Below are 18,495 nucleotides of genomic sequence, written 5' to 3' on the forward strand. Positions count from 1 at the left end.
GATTAAGGTGTTTCCTCAGCCAAATTGCCAGTCGAGGGACGAATCTCAGTCTGAAGCGACCTTATTATGGGGACTGTCGCCACGGCTCGTTTTCGGGCAGAACCAGAAAGTTCCCCCCCCCCGAAAAAAAAACCCGGCGCAAAGCGAGCGAAAGAGGCGGCCGCTTTCCAGATGGATAAACAGAAAGGGGCGGGGGGCGTCTGCCCGGGAGAGAAGCGGGAGGCAGCCTCAGGTCAGGTCGCTCTTTTCTCTCTCTCTCTCTCTCTCTCTCTCCTAGGAAAAAGTGGGTGGGTGGGTGGGAGGGGGAGCCGAGGGGGGTGCGGCGCGAGAAGGGAGGTGGGGCTCTCCGGCCGGGAGGTGGGAAAGGAGTGAAAAAGCAGCGGCGCGATCCAGTCACACATCAGCGAAGCCGGGCTTGAAGGACCTGAGCTCGCTGAGCGGCGCGACTGGTCTCCCGTCTCCCTCGGGAAACTTCTTTCCTCGACCTCGCGCCTCTCCCGCACCGGCGCAACTTCTTTTTCCCTCTTGCCTCTCTAGCCTGCTGCTCCGCTCTGCCCGAGCCGGATACTCTCTGAAGGAGGCTGTGCGGAAAAGGTGGGAGAGGCTCCCCGGCCAGTTTTCGGCCCCGCAGCTGCGGCCAGACTATTTGTAGGAGTCGCCCACAGAGGGGTTCCCGAGCAGTCGGGGGCGGTCCACCCTCCTCCGCCGGGAAGAAAGCGGGCTTCGCCAAGGATAGAGATTGTCGCTGGGTTGCGGCCACAGCTCTGAGAAGATGCTGCTGCTGCTGCCGCCTCCGCCCGTTCTGTTGCTTGCCCTGGCCGGGCTGCTGGCTTCCTGGGCGCCGGGGGCGCGGGGCGCGGCGTGCGAGCCGGTGCGCATCCCGCTCTGCAAGTCTCTGCCCTGGAATATGACCAAGATGCCCAACCACCTGCACCACAGCACGCAGGCCAATGCCATCCTGGCCATGGAGCAGTTCGAGGGGCTGCTGGGCATCCACTGCAGCCCGGACCTGCTCTTCTTCCTCTGCGCCATGTACGCGCCCATCTGCACCCTCGACTTCCAGCACGAGCCCATCAAGCCTTGCAAATCCGTCTGCGAGAGGGCCCGGACGGGCTGCGAACCGGTCCTCATCAAGTACGGCCACGCCTGGCCGGACAGCCTGGCCTGCGACGAGCTGCCTGTTTACGACCGAGGGGTCTGCATTTCCCCCGAGGCGATTGTCACTGCCGAAGGATCCGGTGAGTTGCCTTCGGTTTCCTCCCCCAGCCACTATCCTGAAATCCCTGGCCTTGCCCTTCTGACGTTTCTCTTCCACCTCCCTAAGCCTGGCTCGAATTCGAACCATCAGGTGTTTTCTGGATCCTTGGAGACTTCCAAGTTCAGAATCGCACATTTTCCTTAAAATCCCTCCACCACTACCTTGTCTAGAGGCCCCTTGGAGAAATGAAATTGGGTGGAGAATCCAGAATCACTGTGTTAAGAAGAGGAGGAGGAGGGAGTGTGTACCATGAGAAAAGGGGGAAATAAATGTGGATAAATTTGCTCAAGAGTTCCTTCTCCCTAAGAGAACCATTGTCTGTAGAAGTTCTCCTCAACTAAACTATTGTCTCAAATCTGCTGGCCTTTCCAATCTAACCTCACTCATTCACTGTCAGTGGATCCTTGTCTTCTTTCTACAGTTGCCCATCTTTTCCTTATTTGCAAGTAAACCTTACCTATCCTTTCAAATTTCCAGGCCTTATTGTCTATATTTGCCCACAACATAAGCATCAATCTATTATTATGGCAATCACTTGTGTTCCCAAACTTTCCCATCAAACTCTTTGACCTGTGTAAAAGTAGGCCAATCTCTAGTCATTTGTAATCATCTATCCATCCTTGTACCTTTGTGTAGCCACAATGATGCTGATTTACACTGTAAATCTCTAGTTTGGAAATGAACTTAACCATAAGAACTGTGAAACGATTAATCAACTTTTCAAATCCTTATCTATCATGCCTGATATATCTCAACAAAGATTGAGGAATCTGTGGTTTCCAGTTATTACTGCCTGAGGCTAATGAGGGTTGGTCTCCAGCAGCAATTAAAGCAATGAAGTGCCTTTAATTTTTCTTGTTCTAAGTTTATGGGTGTATCTCCATTTCCAGTGTGTAACCATGATAATTTGCTTTACTTTATGTTGGTAAACTACAGTTCCAGCAAACCAGGTCTTCTGACTCCCTTATTGCCTTTCCATTCCACAATTGTAGCTTCTCCAGCCCTAGCCTCCTGAGAAGCTTGCAACCTTCCCTAGTGCCTCATATTCTGTTCCCCATTTAAGTTATTGCAAAATTTTCATAGCAAAAAAATTTTTGCAAGAAAAAAAATCTTAGACTTTGGACTCTGTTCCCAGGCAATACTTTCCTTATGATTAACTAAAAATGCTTGTTAGCTTTTTCTGGTTCTGTTCATTCAAGACATTACAAAAATGTATTTAAGTCTGCATTGGAAGGGAAGGGAAGGGAAGGGAAGAGGAGTTAGTACCAGTTTTAGTGGGGTTATCCTATGTCTAAATCCCCTGGATGATGATGAAATCTAGGACACTTGACAGTTTGTCCACAATTGTAGTGTTTCTTGCCCATGCGTTCAGGTTTCTTTTCTGTGGGATGAATTAAGATAATTGGTCTTATATACAAACTGAACATTTGTTTAGTATTGAAGCAAACGGTATTGTATTCTATGGAAAGAAATCTGCTGCTTAGTGTAAATGGGCATCTGATTACCAGCTGTGACTTTCACTAAGGACCTAGCTTTCCTCTGCTGTGTGGCTATCACTAGAATGGTAAAATTTGTTTCCCCAAAGTTAATTTCTTTGCAAAAAAAAAAAAAAAAAGTTTTGCAACTTTCTGCTTTATTATTAGGATCTTGTATGGTTTTTTTTTCGAATTTATTTTGGTAGTGGTTCTTGAAATGCTAGTGCTGAAGATGCTAGAAAAATGAAACTGCTGGTTTCTGTTTTAAGAACCTCCATCCTTCTGCATCTTCCCTTGCTACTTGCCCTTATTGATCTGAAGAAGTCCCATAGATTTAAATGGGTTCTTGTTTTTCTTTGGATTCTAGTTAAAGCCAGGGAGGCTGCATACTTATGAAGTGGTGGTGGCTGCACAGTGGAATTGGAATAATGGCACACATACCTCTTGACCACTTTGTAAATCAGGTGGCTGCACAACACTTTTTCAGCTACACATGGTATTTCACAGATGTTTTCTTGTTTTTTTAAAAAAATAGGGTTTTCCAACCTTGGCAATTATAAGATGAATGGACTTCTGGGAGTTGAAGTCCATGCGTCTTAAAGTTGCCAAGGTTGGGAAATCCTGCATTAGGATGCAATTCTAGTCCCACCTTGGTCATGAAGCCAGCTGGGTAATCTTGGGCCCCTCACTGTCTCTCAGCCCTAAGAAGAAGGCAAGGGCGAACCACTTCTGAAAACCTTGCCAAGAAGTGTCTCAGATTTGTGTGCCAATTGCCATAAACCTCCATCTTCTCCATTTCCATATCAACATACTGTTATCCTCAGTCACTTTGGAAATTCAGTAGGAATTAGGAAACAGCTGGTGATTTATGCTCAGACGCTATGAGAGTGTTTGAGACTCCAAGAGAAATGTGTATTGGAATCCAAAGGTAGCTTTGTATGACCAATTATTAACTTACCATATAGACTTAGCAAGATGATCAGGAGGATACTTACAGATGTCTACAATAGGCAGAGCCTACCACAATTAAATGAGAGCTTTCAGAAATTCCATTTGGCAAATCTTGGTCAGTGACGATAAAGTAACCTCTTGAGGATTGGCTATTCATTGGTGTAACTCCCCCCCCCCTTACATTTCTCCAGTATGTTTAAATTTTTATCATGGTGATGCATGATAAGTAATCATGAAATCCAGAATACAGAGAGTCCTTGAGGAAGATCTCTTTGGTGAGATACCTCTGCTTACAGTCTCCTGGCTGTGAGCTCACCAGTGATAGTATTGGCAGATGACCCTTAAAATTCCTCTATGTCTTGGGAAAAAAATGGAAGCCTTCAACTACTCAAAACCAAGATTGTTTGTATTAGCTGGCACTGTAGTGTGTTTGCTTTGCTTTGCTTAAGATTTCTGGGATTCAGTTTCTGGTGTATCTGCGATTTCCCAAAAGTTCCAATTAAAGGAAACCCTTTCCATACTGAAAAGGTGGAAAATCTGTAATCTCTCCTAGACAGGTAGTCCTCAATTTACGACCACAATTGAGCCCAAGGTTTATGTTGCTAAGCGAGACCTTTGTCAAGTGAGTTTTGCCTCACTTTGTCACCTTTCTTGACACAGTTTTAAGTGAATCATTGCAGTTGTTAAGTTAGTCACACTTAAGTCGTTAAGTCAGGGGTTCTCAACCTTGGCAACTTTAAGACTTGTGGACTTCAATCCCCAGAATTCCTCAGCTAACAAAGCTGGCTGAGGAATTCTGGGAGTTGAAGTCCACAAGTCTTAAAGTTGCCAAAGTTGAGAACCCCTGCTTTAAGTGAATCTGGTTTACCCATTGACTTTGCTTGTCAGAAAGTCCCACCAAAGGTGATCCCATGATCCTGGGACACTGCAATCATCATAAATGTGAGTCAGTTGCGAACTGTGTGAATTTTGATCACGTGACCCTGGGGCTGCTACAATGGTTGTGTGAAACACAGCCGTAAGTCACATTTTTCAGTGATGTTGTAACTTGGAACGGTCACTGAATGAACTGTTGTAGGCCAAGGACTACCTGTGTTACTGAATTACAAGCTCTTAGCATGAAAAACAAAGTTGTTGTTTAACAATATCTGGGGCTCTAAAGGATCTATGTCTTTAACCTGATGAGGAATTGCTTGAAATCCACCTGAGTTGACAGATGCTCTGGCAAAAGAATGCATGCCATTCAAATAAGACAGCTGAGCATAAAGATATATCTATAAGCAAAGAAAGAGCCAGCTTGGTCTAGTTGTTAAGAGGCTAGATCAGGGGTAGGCAACCTTCACTCTTTTATGACTCGTGGACTTCAACTCCCAGAACTCCTGAGCCAAGGTTGTCTACCCCTGGGTTAGATGAAGAGTGAGGAAACCCAAGTTCTAATCCTGCCTTAGATACAGAAGTTAATTGGTAAAACATGGACCAGTCATTCTTTCTCATCCCAAGAAAGAAAGCAATGGCAAACTTCTTCTGAAAATGTTGCTAAGAAAACTACAGGGACTTATCCATGTAATCGCCAGGGATGCTCAGCTATAAAGCAGGGCTCCCCAACCAGGCCGTGGCCTAATTGCCACTGATCCGTGAGAGCGGCTGGCTGGTGCACGCACACGGCCCCACTCATGCGAGCCTTGTTGTAGGGGCTCATGGCCTCACACGAACCTCGTGGGCGCTTGCAGCCCCACTTGCCCAAGCATTGCTGCGAATGTGCAGGCACTCGTGTGTGTGCATGCACCTGGACATGCGCCTGCCCCTCCCACAAAATCATCCCCTCTTTCCCCTCCCCCTTCCCACTCTGGGCCACCAGCCTCCAGAAAGGTTGGGGAAGAGCAAGATTGAGAAATCCTTGGCATTTTAAATGATGGCTCTATATCACAATTGTGAAACTTATAAACCTTATTTTAATGTTAATTAAAAAAAGATTTTCTAATTCAGGAATGGAGGAAAAGTGCTGGATTTGAAAAGTCACAAGCATTTCCAGGTTCGTACCTTACTCTTGTAAGACTAGAGTGCTCTGAATTAAGATGGAAAAACTGCAGAATGCACAGGATAAATGTCAAAAGTGCTCTAGTGACCACTTTACAGTGACTAAGGAAGTTGTCTGTATTGGCTTGCTGACATTTGGCTTGCTAAGTACTTGCCATACTCCAGGCTTGCTTGTCCATGTCCTCAGTTTCACTATTTGACTGACTTCATGGCTATGCGCAGAAGGTTTGCTTTTCCATTATGCCAGGTTTTGGAATGGGTGGAAATGATTCCAGACATCATCTGGGCACCAGAAAGCTGAGACTTATAAATTTGAAAATCTAGGTCATCTTATGAATGTAAACTAGAGCTAAAAGAAAGGAAGGTATACATCTCAGGATAGGTTTGCTCTCTCGTGCCTTTCTAAAAGTACATTGTACAACCCAGTCAGTGTGTTCCTAACTGTATCTTTTTACCTCCACACCACAGCTAAACTTGCACCTTCTGGCTTCAGCTGAGACAGTTGGGGCAGCCCATTTCCCTCCTAGCAGACTCATCCTACTCCCCAGTCTTAATTTGCCTCGTATTTTGACAACTGGCCTTCAAGCTTCAGCCATTCTAAACCTCTCTCCCCAGATCTGTCTACAGACAGAGTGTTGACTGTTGTTTCAGCTGCCTTGGGTCTGATACCTGCTGGGAAGCTCTGCGGGCAAGTGGTTTCGAATGGCGGGCTGGGGGGGCGGGGAGGGTGAATGTCTCCCATTGAAGCCTCTGCAAAGGTCCACCTCCCCTAAGCACGGAGGTGCTTCCCAAAGTGCCTTCAGAACAGATCAGCACTGAAATCCAGCTTGGCAAAAACTCGGCAAGCCATTAAGAAACCGTCATATTCAAGGCTACGGAGAAGTCGTTTTCTGTCAGATTGCCCCAACGTTACCTATTACGGAGGACCACAAAGAGCACAATAGTTTCATTGAATAAAGCCAGGGTGGAATCCATGAACACTTTCTTTCACTGACGGGGGGGGGGGGGAACATGATGACATTCTTAGTGCTGAGATGTTTTTTAAACTAAACAAACACACTGGCCACTAGGCTGAAGCCACCTTTCTTTCCTCTCTCTGCCCACAGCTCCCCCCCACTCCTTCCAGGAATACGAATTCCTCATCTTCTAAAAGTAGACTAAACAGTGCTTTGAAACTTTGGGAAATGGAGATTACAAACTCAAATTGGGAGGGGTGGGGGGAAGACTAATAGGATTTTGCAGGAGGGGTTTCGGCACCCTGGCTGTTTAAGCACAAGCCTTGGGTCCATGCAAGCAGGTGTGACTTGTGGATCAATTACACCTGTTTGTATGGATCCAAGGCTTATGCTTAAACACCCCAGGGCCCTGGGATCTCCCCAGCAAACCTGTCGGTCTGCTCCCCAATTTTAATTTGCATCTCCATGTGGATCATAAGCTGTAGGCCAGCAGTTCTCAACCTATGGGTTGCGACCCCATTTGGGGTCGATCGACCAGTTCACGGGGGTCACCAAGCAAGGCTGTCCACCATTTTTTTCCCCTTTTCCGGCAGGTGCCTTACCTCCCTTGGGCTGGGCCAGCTGGTGGCCCAGCCGGTGGTCGGCCTGCTCCATCTCTGCCGCTTGCCAGCTACGCCTCGTCCAGTGCAGGGGGCAGCACCACGCACGCGCAGCAGGGAAAGTCCTCGACTTACGACCGGTTGGGTAGTCCTCGACTTACGACCGGTTTAGTCCTCAACTTACAACCGGCTTAGTCCTCGACTTACGACCGGTTGGGGGTCACGGCATTAAAAAGGTTGAGAACCACTGCTGTAGGCAGATGTGGCCAGAAAGAAGTCGGGTTTTGTAGCACTGCTTACAGCTCCTGGGGCTGTACTGTGCTTTGGATATGTCCTGCTAAGTTATGATCACAAAGCTTTAGGGAGGAATCATCTTAAATGCATTGTATATTCAAAAGAGTTTGCTTTGTGATAACAGCCACAGCAAAAAAAAAAAATTACAGTTATTGGGCAGACATACCCCTGTTCTTGCTATGTCTTGGCAAGACTCTGGTCTGAAATCAGAGAAAGGCCCCACTATCAGTCATTGTGAATCAGGAGGAATAACTTTTTTCCCTAGACAAGGCTGTTTTCTCTCACGAGACATCTGTGCAATGGTGGGATCCAGCCGGTTCACACCATTTTGGCAGAACCAGTAGCTAATTTTTTGCTGCCCAGGCCCAGAATGGACTTCTGGAAGCGGCATCCACACAAAGAACCAGTTGTTTACATATTTGAATCCCACCACTGCATCTGTGGAGTAATGATGGGCAGACCTGAGGCAGGAAGGGGTGGAAGGCAAAGTCAAAAGTGAGTTGAGATGTTATTGCATTCAGTTCTACTATCACTTGTCTTGACTGATTGCAAGGGCTTCTGAAATTAGGCCAGGGAGTACATAAAATTAGGCTGACAGTCACATGTGGACTAAGAATGGGCTATCTAGTGATTTCACTCATTGGCTTAATGGCAGGTTGCAGTGTTTCTGAATGGCACATAAAGTCTTGGGCCAGCTCTTACCATCCAGCAACCTTTGGCTGTGTTAAATCTAATTTTCCATTACCCACAATAAGTGCACAGCTTTTTACATTTCCTGTGATTAATCTGCTGGGAGTTGACATTCAACATCTGGAGAACCAAAGATTCCCACTTTTGAAACTAAATGTGTGGACTGGGCCTATAATGGAAGATAGGACCTCCTGTCCTGTCCTCCTGTAACCCTCTTGTCCAGCCTTTGGTGATTCAAGGCCCATAAGCACACTTCTCCCAAATGAAAAGTTTATCCCTTCAGCTCCATGAAGCACAACAGAGCATGACAGAGTATGAAGTTCGAGAGCAACCTGATCACCAATCCCAAGCAATCTTTCTTAGCCATGAACAGCTGACTGACAGGCATTCATATAGGCAAAGATCCCAGCTCAAAACTGCTTCTGTTCACTTCCTGGGACCTCACATCATGGAAACTGCCTTTCCAAGACAGTTTTGTTATCTATTAAGCAGCATGAGAAGGTACCTGATGGGATGACATTTTGGATCATACCACTTTGGACCCCACTAATATTTTAATTTTGTTCTCCACCCTGCTTACCCCTTTGATAGCGAGGCAGGGTATAAATCAATTATACAAATCAAATAAATTTTAAAAGATGTACCGTGCTATTTCCTAGAAGAAGAAAAAAAGAAAAATGAAGTAGAGGCTGGAAATGCAGTTCTCCATGTAAGCAATTTTGTCTTGCTTGTGAAAAAAGAAAGGAAGGCTGACATTTATTTTTTTTAAACTATTTATATGTTTCGATCTTATCCTGCCCTCCATGGACACTTGATACAATTGCTATCTCAAAAGGAGAATGATTATTTTCTATATTGCTCAGTGCTGATAACCAACTTGCTACTAAAACAATATATTTAAGAAAATGCTTAGGAAGGACAACCATTGTAGAAAATGGAGACCTATAATCTCATTTTCTTCACTATAATTACCAATGAATTTAGAGGAGGTCTGTTTTAAAAGAACATTAAAGGGATTTGGCATTAAAACCTGTGGCTTTAAATATTAAATAATCATATTTGTCATCATCATAGTTTATTCATCCAGTGAATGTCACAATATATTACTGGCCATTTTCTCATTATTTGGGTTTTAACCAGGAACCAAGAGTTCATGGAGGTATCACTGTAATATTTGGAGGGGGTTTTCTGCAAAGTCAGCGTTGCAAATGTAAAACTTTAAAATATTTGGGGAATCACTTCAGTATGGCTGTCTGAGCTCTAGTTACAGTTGACTCCCCCCCCCCAAATTCTTTCAACTTCAATTTGCAAATCCCTATTAATACTACTCAGTGCTTTTTTTTTGTTAAAAAAAAAAAAAGTGCCGGACCTCACATACAGCTCCAGCTCCAGTTGAAAGCCCTTTACAGAGAATGTAAGTCTCCCTAATACAAGTAGTCCTTGACTCACACCATTTGTTTAGCGACCATTTGAAGTTACAGCATCCCTACAATTGTTGCTTGGTCACCAGCATGTGTTTACAATGGTTGCAGCATCCCAAAGACATTTGATTGCCATTTACAACCTTCCCAGGCAGCTTCCGACAAGCAAAGTCAGTGGGGAAACCCGGATTAACAACCAGATGATTCATTTAACAATGATATAATTCACTTAACAACCATGGCAAAAAAATAACATTGTTAATTCACTTAACCACTTTTCTGGTCCCAGCTGTGATTGTATAAAGAGCCCTGGTGGCGCAGTGGTTAGAATGCAGTATTGCAGGCTAACCTCTGCCCACAGCCTGGAGTTCGATCCTGACAGGCTCAAGGTTGACTGAGCCTTCCATCCTTCCGAGGCAGGTAAAATGAGGACCCAGATTGTTGGGGGGTAAAAGGCTGACTCTGTAAACTGCTTAGAGAGGGCTGTAAAGCACTATGAAGCGGTGTATAAGTCTAAGTGCTATTGCTGTTGTTATTGTAAGTCAAGGACTGCATATTTATTATACTCAACAGAGATAGAAAAGGATATCTGAGGAAGACTCCCACTCTATTGGGGATGACTCCAACTATTGTCCCTCTGCCAGTGAAAGGCTTCTGTAAGTGAAACATGGAAGCAGGGAATTTCAGCAACCCTCTTCTCTATACAGCTCAGAATGTGACCTGTTTTGGACAGTTAAGTTTCTTTCTGGAGAAAGGAGGATATGGAAGATAAAGGGTTTTGGGGGTGGGGACTGACTGAGAATACTGTAGTGTACTCATTTGAAAGGCAGGAGCCTTGCATCAAAAGAAAGTCTAGGCACAGAGTGTCACATTCTTGCTATCTGAAGTCTACTCTTGGCAAAAGTCAAAGCAAAACATAGAAGGCCTTTTGTGGTTTCTATGTCTTTTATCTCTTAGTGGGAGTCAGGGAGCCATGTTACAATTTTAGCTGTGCTACAAGGATAAGCAGTATTGCCCAATACAGATAATCCTGTCTTAGCCCCATCCAAGAAAAGCAACTTAATAATGTGGAAAATCACCAGATCATTTAGGCTCAAAGATGTTGACATGTCTGTGAACTTAAACAGCAGAGAAATAATTGGGAGCGGATGACCTGAACATAACAGAAATAAGTGTAGAAAACGAAATCTTCTACATTTAATAATCAATAGCAGTCTGAGAAGAGATATATACTTTGGCGCAGCCTTCTTCAACTTTGGCCCCTTTTAGTCGTGTTGGGACAGGGATAGATGGCTGTGCTAAGGCTCAAACTTTTACTCTCCCTCCATCTCCTGGGGAAAAAAAATGAAATATAGTAAGGCAGGGATGATATATGGCTCTGAGGGGCCCTTGGTGCTCTCTGAGCTTGTTTTCTTGCAGACTTTTCTTTACCCAAACTAGGTAATATCATCAGTGCTAGATATCTGGCTCTACATACTGATTTTATTGGCTTCTTTGTATTAGGAAGTAGTCTGTAAATGCAGTTCAAAGAGTATGAACAGAATCTTAGAGACAAGATATGAAATCCCACTGAAGTTCTGTTTGTTTGGTCTGAAGCCATTTCCCCTTTTGAAAAGACACCCCCATCCCCGTTTCTTTGGCAGAGAGAATCTGATTCTGCAACAGATTGATTTTCAAGCTTCAGGTAGTTACATCTTCCACACCGATTCCCTCTTTAGATGCCAGTGTTGCAAGTCAGGTGTCATATAGATTTGCTCAATAAATAAAATAAATTCTCAAGCATGAATATCTAGCATTACTAATGCCTTCTTGATATTTGCTCAGTGAATACTTTAAACCAGAGGTTCTCAACCTATGGGTCACGACCCCATTTGGGGTCGATCGACCATTTCACAGGGATCGCCAAGCAAGGCTGTCCGCCATTTTTTCCCCTTTTCCGGCGGGTGCCTTACCTCCCTTGGGCTGGGCCAGCTGGTGGCCCAGCTGGTGGTTGGCCTGCTCCGTCTCTGCCGCATGCCAGCTACACCTCGGCCGGCGCAGGGGGCAGCACCATGCATGCGCAGTGCTCCTGGGCAGGGAAAGTCCTTGACTTACGACTGGTTGGGTAGTCCTCGACCTACAACTGGTTGGGTAGTCCTCGACCTACGACCGGTTTAGTCCTTGACTTACGAACGGTTGGGGGTCGCGGCATTATAAAGGTTGAGAACCACTGCTTTAACCACTTTTGTCTTTCCTATTGTTTTAATACTGCTTTCATTTAACTGAAGGTCTCCAAATATATGAATTGCAGCTCCCATATTGTCAAGCATGGTCATTTGGGTGTGATGGGAGTTTAGTCCAAACATATTGAATAAATTTGCCAGGCAAGGTGGAGAAAAAAACAAACACCATGAATTAGCAGTTTCCAAGAAAATACCATTGCAATTAATTGAGACTACATTTCTAATGAATTAATTCAATGCGTTACTAAAGGTGCCTACACTAAAGGTTTGATAACATGGGAATGTCTTTCAGTTGAACCCTTTCAAGATTCAGTAGTTCAATCAATGTCTCAAGGTTTTATTTGGCTGATAGCTCTAGTTACTGTTTTATGAATTGCTATTAAAGTTTGGAGCTGATGTATACAAATTCATTCCCCTAAGATTGTAGGCTCATTCTTGAAACAGATAGCCTATATTTAAAGTTCATGTATCCTTGGTCTTTCGGTGTATGAAATTATTAGATCTGAAGCATTTTTAGGGGTGATCATTAAAGCTGAAGGTATTGTAAGTTGAAGAACAGTAGCAACAACAAGTGTAGATTAATGTCTTGTATTTTAACATGGTGGACAGTTCACCAAAGGAGTGTGGCTTTTGGAACTTTGGATCCAGGTCGTATGTCCCCTTTTTTGGTTTGGTTGCAACTTTAAACAGCTGCTAAACAATCAGTCATAAATGGAGAACTACCTGTATGGCAAATTCTTTTTATTATAGGACGATAGACCTTTATACTTGGCTCCTGAGGGAAAGCTCCCCATCCTATCTGATTTTTTAAAAAAGCAAATGTAATCTTAGTTCCACTTACTACTGACACAGTCTTCCTCATTCCATGATTTTAAGTCCCAGAATTTATAGTATTTATATTGTATTGGGGATTCTGAGATTTTCAAGCCAACTCTTCCAAGGATACTGAATTGGGGAAGTCTTTTTTAATGGATGAAAATTTAAGCATTTTGTTGTGGCTGTGTTGAATAATCCAGTATTAAAAATACTAACACTTGTTTACATATTTAACAATTCATGCTAGATTTCCCTATGGATTCTAATAATGGGAACTGTAGAGGCACCAATGCCGGTGAGTACATTTTTATCTAATACCTTGTTTTTGCCTTTTATTCTTTTTTGTTGTTGTTTTGTTGAGCTCAGGCCTCAACAGAATAGAAGCAACATAATAGTGCCAAAGACCATGCTTGCTGGGAATTCTGGGAGTTATAGTCCCAACACACTGGGAAGGAGCCAGGTTGTTTCAGGCTATTGTAAAAATTACAGCAGAAACTGAATTCCATGTGAAGCACTTCACATTCCCTAAAATAACATGGAAATTTTCATTATTATGCTTTGTTTATGTATTTAATACCCTATTAAAAGAGGTACTGTGGGATAATGTTCAAAGAAAAGCCTTGGACCTGAACTATTCTGACAAACATTACAAATGTTCCATAGTGTATTTTTGCTGGTGAACAATGTCTTTAGGCAATATCTAATCAAGTAATCCCTAAGAAAAACAATTGGCAAGTTCTTTTGTATAAATAATTACTCGTTCTTTCTGGGCTGGAAATAACACTTTTGTCCTTTTCACAAAATGTGTGTTTGTGTTTCAAAAAATCTAAAACGTTTCTCCCAACTTTTTTTTATTTTAAAAATATAATGCTTTTGCTGTCGTTTGTAGTTATTGTATACTAAAAGACATAAACTATGCTGATAAAAAATAATATTCTTAAAAGTTGCATTTGCAATGTCCATTGTTTCTCTAGCTCTAGTTCCTTAAGTTTTAAAAAGTGCAACTAATTTTCCCTTGCTCTTCCTTATGCCTGGACACCTATCTCTCACCCGTCAATCCCTAGGATATCTAGGACTCATCTTTTCCATCAAAGCTATAGACAACCTCACTTTTTGAGAGCTACACATGAAACTTAAAAAAAACATACCACTTTTGATGAGATATCACATCCAATTTGGAAGAATAGTGGATCCTTTTCTACACATTATTCTAATTCTTTGGCCCATAGCCATTCATTTTTAATTGCTTATCACATCCTTTATAATACTTTTTTGGTCATACTGTTCTCCTAGCGGGCTTCCAAATTATCAAATGCCAGCTTTAAAATATTTTTCTACTAATGGCCAAGAAGGGAAGTACCTAGGACAGTGGTCACGAACCTATGACACTATTCTGACAAACATTACAAATGTTCCATAGTGTATTTTTGCTGGTGAACAATGTCTTTAGGCAATATCTAATCAAGTAATCCCTCTCTGTGGGCACACATGCCATTGCCCCAGTCCTGCCTCCCCCTGCAGTCCCCTCATCAGCAGCCCCCCCGGAGAAGAGTCACCCCCAGGTGCGGCCCAGGCAGAGCAGCACAGCCAAACACATGACAGCTGGGCAGCAGATGTTGCAGGGCGCGAGTGGAGGGCGTGGCCACCACGGCGCTGCAGGGCCAACTGGGCGATCTGCAGTGGGCCATGGTTGGCCCTGAGAGCAGGCAGGGTGAGGGTGGGTGGGCAGAGCGGGGGCAGGCTGGGAATGGGGCTGTTTTTGGGCACTCGGTCTCTAAAAGGTTCGCCATCACTGACCTAGGATATTGCTGGAGATGGCATGCTACACAGGATTACCACTATTTTGTAATCCACCCATTTCCCCCACCCCTATTTTGTGGGAGGGGGGCAAGACTCAGTTTAGCTTTTCTCTAGATGACCTACCCAGCACTGTATTGTATCAGATCAGGAATTTTCAAAACCCAGCATTTTGAGTTGGACCACAAAGTCTAGGCGCAACCAATGTAATGACTGAAGAATTGGGGTTCTCCTGCAGTGGTAGCTTAAGAAAACATAGCCAATTTAAAGTAGAATTCCACTGAAGGTGCAAAATGTTTTGAATTTAAAATGCTCTTGAGCTCAAAGCAGCTTATTCCAATTGTATTGCAAGCATCTGTTGATATTCTGATTATCCTGCAAGTCTTATCAGCTCAGAATACTTCAAGGAATGTTGCTTTCCATTCAAAACAGGGTATTTTGAACTTAAAATGTTTTGCACATTTCTCAGCTTTGAATCATGCAAATAGATGTGAAAATCCGTAGTGCTCAGATACTTATGCTTTCTGGATTGTAGACACAAGGAGCCCTGTAGTGATTTTTTATTCCTGTTATTACTAAGAAGGCAAATAAGGTTTTCTTCCAGGTGAAAGCTAGATTAAGTTTTCTTACATTTCTCTGTTGGTGTATTTCTTACCTTGACTGGCAAAGTCAAAAGCAAAAAGACAGGCAAGACATGTAAAAACATATGATATTGTCTTGGAAGTATGTATGTATGTCTATTACAGTGTTTTCTGTATTTTCTATTCAATGATATATAAATGATCAGGCAGCAAACTAACAATTTAACTAAGCAAGATGACAGAGTCCATAAGCTTGCAGTGTAATATCTTGCCTTATCAGAACAGAAGGAATCATTGTTGAAAAATGTATATTTTGAGAAAAAAATATCACTAATGCAGATTAGTGGGATGGCTGGGACTGATACAGAAGTTTGTCTCTAAAGATCAGCTGTAGCTGACTATGTGGGTGAGAATCTGCCTTGAGTTACAACAGTAATTGGGACCAGAATATCCATCACTAAGTAATGCAGTCATGTCCCATGACTGTTTTACCTCGCAACAACAGTCCAACTACTATTGTTTGCTGTTGTTAACTGAATCCCACCATGTTGTCAGGCAAGGGCCTACCCCAGGGGTAGGCAACCTTGGCTCATTTATGACTCATGGACTTCAACTTCCAGAATTCCTGATCCAGCCATGCTGGCTCAGGAATTCTGGGAGTTGAAATCCACAAGTCATAAAAGAGCCAAGGTTGCCTACCCCTGGCCTACCCAATCCAAACCATTCCCAAACTCACCCAATCCATCGCAAGAAGTCCACGGGCAACTTGGATAAAGGTGTGGGTGGCCTCAGGAAGAAGGCCTGGTGTGACTAGCCGTGCCTTGGGGAGGATTAGATCAGGTGCAATTCATCAGCAGCAGGAGGAAGAAAACAGCAAAAGCAAACTGGGGGTAGCAGGGCCAGTAGAGTGCAAAGAGGCAGAAAGCAGGGAAGCCAAGAGATGGATGAGAGATAAGTGGCGAAGGGAGGAGAGGAATTGAAGAGCCCCAGTGATTAATTATAAGTATTATCAGTACTGCTTATATAAGCTGCTAAGTGCCCGTATTTTAATCACATGACCATGGACTCTGCAGCGCCCATAATTTCTGGGATTGGGCATAACTACCATTTGTTCAGTGCAATCAAGTTCAGTGCCAGCTTAACTTTGAACTGTTGCTGAACAAATGCTTGCTAAGTGAGGAGTACCAGTACTTCTGTCAGCTCACTTTGCTTTATTTTCCTTTCCCCCTTAGCCAAGAAGGGGAAATGTTTGATCTTCCCAATGTTAAAGTTACCATCAGTTTGGAAGATGGGAAAAGGCGGAGTGGGAAAGATTTGCTTTGCTAGCAATCTGTTAAAACAACAATGTGTACGTGACATCAGCCATTGACCTGCAGGCTGGCTGTATCCTAGAAGCATTCTACTCTTTGCTGTGGGTTTCTTATCAGGAGAGGAGAGTATTTGGATTATTATTATTTTTTGCTAGAATAGCAATAGCACTTATATACCACCTCACAGTGCTTTACAGCCCTCTCTAAGCAGTTAACAGGGTCAGCATACTGCCCCCAACCATCTGGGTCCTCATTTTACCGACCTCGGAAGGATGGAAGGCTGAGTCAACCTGGAGCCTGGTGAGATTCGAACTGCCAAATTGCTGGCAGCTGGCAGTTAGCAGAAATAGCCTGCAGTACTGCATTCTAACCACTGCACCACCATAAATGTACAGGTGCCCTCATTCAGTTTTTTCACCTACGGTACTATTCCACCTCTCCTGTCTAATAGTGATCCAAGAGGAGAGATCTGACTGAAGCAAAGCACATGGAGCATTAGGGACATGGAAACTTGACTTCTGCATTGTTCTGTTATTTAAGAGTCTCAAATACATTTTCCCCCCAGGGGAAGTAGTGTGTCTTTCACGCTAAATGAATGTTTCTTGACTTTTGGAAACATTGCATCCCACGGATCACTGTATCAAAGAAACTTGGTCTATAAAGATAGCAAGAAAATGTCATTGAAATAGATTTGGATTTGCAGCAATGATTGTGTAGAGGAAGGAAGCAATGATTGTGTTGGGAAAAATCAGGGAGGAGAGATAGGCTGGTGGGATTTGTCATGTCTAGACTAGGAATCTTGGTGGTCTGCATTCCCCGATAGAAATCTTCTGCTCTGAATCAGTGTCCAAGACAAATCCTACTACTGTTTTGTTTTATGAACCTGAGAAAATAACTTGTTGCAAACTTGAACGTTATGCTCTGTCTGGCTGTATGCAGGAAAAAAAAATGCCTATAATGATTATAACATCTTTCTTTTGACAGTAAAATTTCTAATAAATCTGTAAGACACTGTATGTAAGCAATAAACTTATTTTTTTCCCCATCAACAAATGGGCTGAGTGAGACACAAACCAATTCCTACTGTCAACACAGATGCTTGTTTGTGATTATTGCCAAATCACATACCTTTCCTTTTTTTTTTTTTTTGTTCTAATGCGGAGGGAAATTCTGTTTTCTAGAGCGCTGCAAATGCAAGCCTATAAAAGCTACCCAGAAGACCTACCTTCGGAACAATTACAACTATGGTAAGTATGGCATGAAGACAAGCAATAACTTTGGAAGAAGAGAAGATTAAACAAAAGCAGAAATGATTTCACAGAAAGGGGTTCTTGGGCAGCTACTTTAGCGAATTGCTATCTCCAAAGGCAAGCAAAACTCAAGTCAATTGAGTTGGGGGTTAAAAATTGTCTGCTGAAAGTGACTTTTAAAGAGCTCAGGTTCCTCCCTCACCTGTTTCACGCTTAAAGCAACCATTTTAGGTAGTTCAGACTGCCAGAAAGATTGACCAAGGTCAATTAACAAGTTTTGAAGCTTAATGGAATTTGAGCCTGGCATCCCTACATTTTTGCTTGAAACCTTCGAGAATATGTACCGTATTTTCTGGTGTATAAGATGACTTTCTAAAGCATGCAAATCAGCTCCAAAGTCAGGAGTCGTCTTATAAGCCGAGTCGTCTAATACGCCAGAAAATACGGTAGCTTACTGGAGGGAACAACATCAACCAAATGCATTTGGGAAATTTCAAAAGTATTAGATACAAATGCATTGATTTTACATGCATAATATGTACAAGCACTTCTTTAGAAAAGAAATAAAAAACAATACTGATTTCAAGAAGACAGCTATTGTTATTCTTCAATACTAACAGTAAAGTGATAAGACTATCCTTTTCTTAAATTACCTTTTTGGTGCTAATGACAGTGCTTATTGTTTTAAGAAAATAACACTTTTACTATGTTTTCAATTATTAATTTACGATACACCTTTTTTTTTAAAGCAACAAAACAAAATACTTTCTTTCCGGAGTCAAAAAGAACAAAATATTCTGGAAGATACATTAGCTGTCTTCATTTTAACCTCTGTTCT

General features: G+C 43.1%; 1 protein-coding gene across 2 annotated transcripts in view; it reads left to right on the forward strand.

Moving 5' to 3' along the window:
* The first annotated feature begins 354 nt into the window (after positions 1 to 354).
* Positions 355 to 18,495, forward strand: part of FRZB (frizzled related protein) — a 35,939-nt gene continuing 17,798 nt past the window's right edge. The window contains exons 1-3 of one of the 2 annotated variants that reach the window (XM_039322533.1): positions 355 to 1,238; positions 12,967 to 13,014; positions 17,589 to 17,654. In XM_039322533.1, coding sequence (XP_039178467.1) covers positions 773 to 1,238; positions 12,967 to 13,014; positions 17,589 to 17,654 — 580 coding nt within the window. In that variant the 5' untranslated portion in view covers positions 355 to 772. The remainder of the gene's footprint in view (positions 1,239 to 12,966; positions 13,015 to 17,588; positions 17,655 to 18,495) is intronic. The other variant, XM_039322534.1, reaches the window with a different exon arrangement.

Source organism: Crotalus tigris, unplaced genomic scaffold (genome assembly GCF_016545835.1).
Source record: "Crotalus tigris isolate CLP2741 ecotype Arizona unplaced genomic scaffold, ASM1654583v1 scf7180000024116.2146003, whole genome shotgun sequence".
NCBI lineage: Eukaryota > Metazoa > Chordata > Lepidosauria > Squamata > Viperidae > Crotalus > Crotalus tigris.